Below are 4,856 nucleotides of genomic sequence, written 5' to 3' on the forward strand. Positions count from 1 at the left end.
CTTGTAGAAGTTATTCCTAACACTTCTCATTTCTGTTTGCTTTCAGCTGAAAGGAAGATGGTCTGTGCACCTGCTGAGACATTGAGACACACTCTGTGGCTTGGAACTATCCACACAAAAAAGAGAATTTCTAAGTTTACAGAAGTCAGCTATAAATTTATAAAGGCCTTTGACTGCCTTTCTGGGAAACTGATGTTATAAAAGGGGAAAATAATTACTTCAACTGCTGTATATAAGACCTGATGTCTTTTGATGCCTTTAAACACTACACCAGTATCAGTAATGAACACCTGATAATGGAGGCAAGTTGTTTATAGATGTGCTGTACAGGCAGCTACAATTCCCTCAGTAATGACAGCAGTTCACATAAATACATCAGATATTTAATAGGCCCAAAATCCATTTCTTCAGCTACCAGGAGAGAGGAAAAATGCAGATTCCTCCTAGTCAGCTTTCTATTAGGATTGCAATTTTAACCCTGCAGAGTCAAAAGACCCCAAGACATTAACTCCACAGAATAAAGTTATTGCTGAAGTTAGGGGATCATTTTCTGGGAACAAGAAGGGGAACAAGAAGGGAACAAGATGGTTCCCTCTAGAACTAATGATAAACTGAAAGGAAGAGAGAGGGTACAAACACCATGGCAAAAGCATTGTGATAAAATTTTTGTACCCGTTTAGGTGATGTCACCACCAGAACTTGCATGTAAGCAACTAAGTGCCTACAAAGCACCAGTGTGGAAGAACTCCCCAAGGACCTCAGAAGTGGGGCACCTCTGTCATACTACTGCTACAGTATGAGGAATAAGCACATTGAGTTTCCAAAGCTACATTCACTTTAAGACAACTGTGCTTAAAACTTAAAACTAGGTCAAAAAACCTGGCTCAAATGCTAGTTTCTAATAAACTCCATAGCAAAGATGATATTTTCATTACTTGGATTGTGAAACTATAGACAAAAAAAGGGAAGCAGAACTCCATGATGACCCTGCAGCATTGTATTTCTGTCATTCTCATGGGAGTGCACAAGTGTGTGAGCACATTTTTATCTCAGATATTTCTGTAAAGGAAGTTAAGAATCACAGAGCACCATACTCTGTAGGGTGAAATATCCTTTGCTATATAATGTAGCTAGTAATATGAAATAATGTAAGACAGAGTGCTACAAAAAATCATAGCCATAATGAAGCAGAGGCACTTCTAATGCCCTTTTTCATGGATTTACTTAATAATTTATTTGATTGGATTTTGAGGTTTGTGCTATCCTGCTGATCTAGGTAATTATACATCATAATACGGGAGAATCAGAGCCAGGCTGTGTTTATCTCTCTCCATGGTACTAGCTTACAGATAATAAACAATAATGCCAGTTTGCCAAAAGATTCATTTATTATGCTATTAGTAATTTATTAGTAGTTGTTGATAATGTATGTGGTCAGTCCTGCTTGTAGCATAAAAAAAAAAGTTGTTTACACTTCCGATTTTAGAGATGCAGAAGTTTTGTCAGATGTACTACAATAGTAATGGTAATTACAAATGTGTTACAATGTATTACATAGAATTCTCACATTGAAAAGGCAACGAAAATGAAAATAAAATTAGATAGATTTTATGCCATGTACTTTTTGGAAAAAAGACTCTGATAATCAGGAGCTCTGAATTACCCTCTAAAAAAAGATTGCCTTCCCAGGGTTATATTTCAGTTTATCACTAGCACAGAGTGAAGCAGTCAAAGTGTCAGGCAGAACCAGAACTACTGTGCATCCATCCTGCTTCTGAATCCCACATCCCATGAAAAATGTGCTTTCCTGGCCAGTTCCCAGAATCACAGATTACTTTGGGCCGGAAGGGAGCTGAAAGGCCACCCAGTCCAACCCCCCGCAATAAGCAGGGGCACCTTCCCCTCGATGCTGTGGCTCGGAGCCTGGTGCAGAGCATCGCGCTGCCCCCGCCCCGCCCGGGACAGTCCCGGGGCCGGCAGGCGCTGAGTGCTGAGCTCTCAGCCCCAGCAGGGGCGCAGATACCCCAGATGATCCAGCTGGGATCTCTGTCCCCGTTGCTGCGCGGCCGGACCGCGGGAGGAGATGTGAGTCCAGGTAAAGCACAAACCTCTTCCAATGCTCCAGCTTCCGTCTCTTGAACCATCCTCTGCTGTTCGCGTCACCTGTTTCTTGCTGGCCAGATCGAGTCGGACGCGGCTGTAACTTTCAGAATCCGGCAAAGGAGCGGGGCCGGCACATTCCCCCCGCACGGCCAGCGCATCCCGCCGCTCCGGGAGCCGCGCCGCCGCCGCCGGGCTGGAACAGGTCAGTGCATCCCTGATCCCCCTTCACAGCGCTCTCTCAGTGGGGAACGGGGGTGCCTTTTGCTTTTCGGGGAGCGCACCGAGGGCGCCGGCTGCCCCCGAGAGCAGGACCCCCGCGGTCCGAGCAGCCCCGACCCAGAGGCGCCGCCGAGAGCCGGCGGGGAAGGGACCGAGCGGCGCCCCTGGGCTTCCAGGAGAGCGCTGTCCCCCTGGGATGGCTGGGACTTCGGGGAGCCCCAGACTGAGCACTGTCCCCCTGGGATGGCTGGGCACTTCGGGGAGCCCCAGGCTGAGCGCTGTCACTCTGGGATGGCTGTGGGGGAGCCCCAGGCTGACCATTGTCACCCTGGGATGGCTTTGGGGGAGCCCCAGACTGAGCGCTGTCCCCCTGGGATGGCTGGGACTTCGGGGAGCCCCAGGCTGAGCGCTGTCCCCCTGGGATGGCTGGGCACTTCGGGGAGCCCCAGGCTGAGCGCTGTCCCCTCGTGGCACTCCCACGATGCGGGAGGAGGGAAGGAGCAGCCGCTGGGACACTTGACTGCTGGCAAAGCCCTTGGTGATCTTCCCTTGCTGCCGTCAGGGTGCCAGTGGGAAGCACATGTGAGATTTTGGCAGTTGGGTGTGCCAGAGGAGACAGGCTTGCGAAGAGCAGAGGTCTCACTTATTTTTCCCCACTTTCAGGTCATCCTTACCACCAGTGAGCCTAGCCATCCTCTCCTGTAGCCATGGAGAACTTCTCCCTCCCTGAAACCAATTCCTCATGTGCAGAGTGCACTGGAAGAGGACATGGGAGTCTGAATATGTCCACTACTCCAGTAAGCCCCAGGTACTACATCACAGTGCCTGTCATCTACTCTGTCATCTGTGCCGTGGGATTGACAGGCAACACTGCTGTCATCTATGTCATCCTCAAAGCACCAAAGATGAAAACAGTAACCAACATCTTCATCCTCAACCTGGCCATTGCTGATGAGCTCTTTACCTTGGTGCTGCCCATCAACATTGCTGACTACCTGCTCCTTCAGTGGCCCTTTGGAGAGCTCATGTGCAAGCTCATCATCTCCATAGACCAGTACAACATCTTCTCCAGCATCTATTTCCTCACTGTCATGAGCATTGACCGCTACCTCGTTGTGGCGGCCACCACCAAGTCCAGGAAGGTGTCCTACCGCACCTACCGAGCAGCCAAGATTGTCAGCCTCTGTGTCTGGTCCTTTGTCACTGTCATCATCCTGCCCTTCGCCGTCTTTGCCAAGATACACGAGGAGCAGGGGCGCTCCCACTGCGTCTTCGTGTTCCCCCACCCCGAGAGCGTGTGGTGGAAAGGCAGTCGGATCTACACCCTTATTTTAGGCTTTGTCATCCCAGTGTCCACCATCTGCACCCTGTACACCACCATGCTGTGCAGACTGAGACACGTGCAGCTCCACTGCAATGCAAAGGCTCTGGACAAAGCCAAAAAGAAGGTGACGCTGATGGTGGTTGCTATCCTGGGTGTGTGCCTGCTCTGCTGGACGCCCTTTCACCTTAGCACAGTGGTGGCCCTCATCATGGACATCCCACAAACTCCCCTGGTCATTGGGATTTCCTATTTCATCACCAGCCTAAGCTATGCCAACAGCTGCTTCAACCCTTTCCTGTACGCCTTTCTGGATGAAGGCTTCCGGAGGAGCTTTCGCAGACTGATCAATCGCAGAGCCACCTCATAAAGCCAGCCCAGCCCTCTCTCCTGTTCTGTCCTGTGTCCCTGTCACAGTCGCCTGCTCTTCCTGGGTGATTCCAGCCCAGAGAGTGCTTTCTCTCCAGTCTCCTCGTGATGGCTCACTAGGCTTCAGGTGGTTGCACTAGCCAGGACATGAACTGGGGACAGGTAGATCTTTCTCACCTCCCGCACTCATTTCCTTAGCGCTGCCCTGGCTTTTTGTTAGTTTGTTGTTGTTTTTTTTTAATTCCTTTTCTCTAGTGCTCACAGAGCTGCCGCAGGTCCCTTTTCCCTCTTGAAAGGCATTGCTTTGTGAACTCAAGCCACATGACTCTCTAAATTATCAGTGGTTTGTAAAGCTCAATAAAAGTGTGTTACCGAGTGTCTTGCTTAATAATACCACAGCCTCTTCTCTACCTACAGGACCTGCTTACCAAAGTCTTGCAAACTTAGCAACAGCTCCAAAGGATGACAAATAAACAAAGGTATTGAGCTCATTTCACTTTAAAGGAGAATAAGATAAGGCAGCCAAAATCCATGAGAACATGTAAGAGAGATATCAGTCTGAACTTTAAAGAAAGAAGAGCAACCCCTCCCTAGTGAATAAAAGACGCAGATATGGGTTTGGAGCCACTTGCTGCAGAAAATAGCTTAACAGTACACTCAGTCATTGTAGTTTGTAAAAAATTCAACTTTTGTTTATATCAGAAGTGGTGATTATTATTTGTCATGTGTTTATGGGCTGTTGCACTTACAAATATTTATTTTGTGGTCCTAGAAAACAGAATCAGAGGCTATCTTCAGAACCAGTAACCTTTTAAGGGTTTGAAAAGATCCTTCTGAAACATGG

General features: G+C 48.5%; 1 protein-coding gene across 1 annotated transcript; it reads left to right on the forward strand.

Moving 5' to 3' along the window:
• Nucleotides 1-3,029: 3,029 nt before the first annotated feature.
• On the forward strand, nucleotides 3,030-4,013 carry NPBWR1 (neuropeptides B and W receptor 1). Its single transcript, XM_059484981.1, has one exon. The coding sequence runs from the start codon at nucleotides 3,030-3,032 to the stop codon at nucleotides 4,011-4,013; it is 984 nt and encodes a 327-aa protein (XP_059340964.1).
• Nucleotides 4,014-4,856: the final 843 nt, after the last annotated feature.

Source organism: Ammospiza nelsoni, chromosome 1, assembly GCF_027579445.1.
Source record: "Ammospiza nelsoni isolate bAmmNel1 chromosome 1, bAmmNel1.pri, whole genome shotgun sequence".
NCBI lineage: Eukaryota > Metazoa > Chordata > Aves > Passeriformes > Passerellidae > Ammospiza > Ammospiza nelsoni.

Excerpts from the sequence above, each read along its gene's own strand:
- NPBWR1 (XM_059484981.1), top strand. The coding sequence starts at position 3,030 with ATGGAGAACTTCTCCCTCCCTGAAACCAATTCCTCATGTGCAGAGTGC.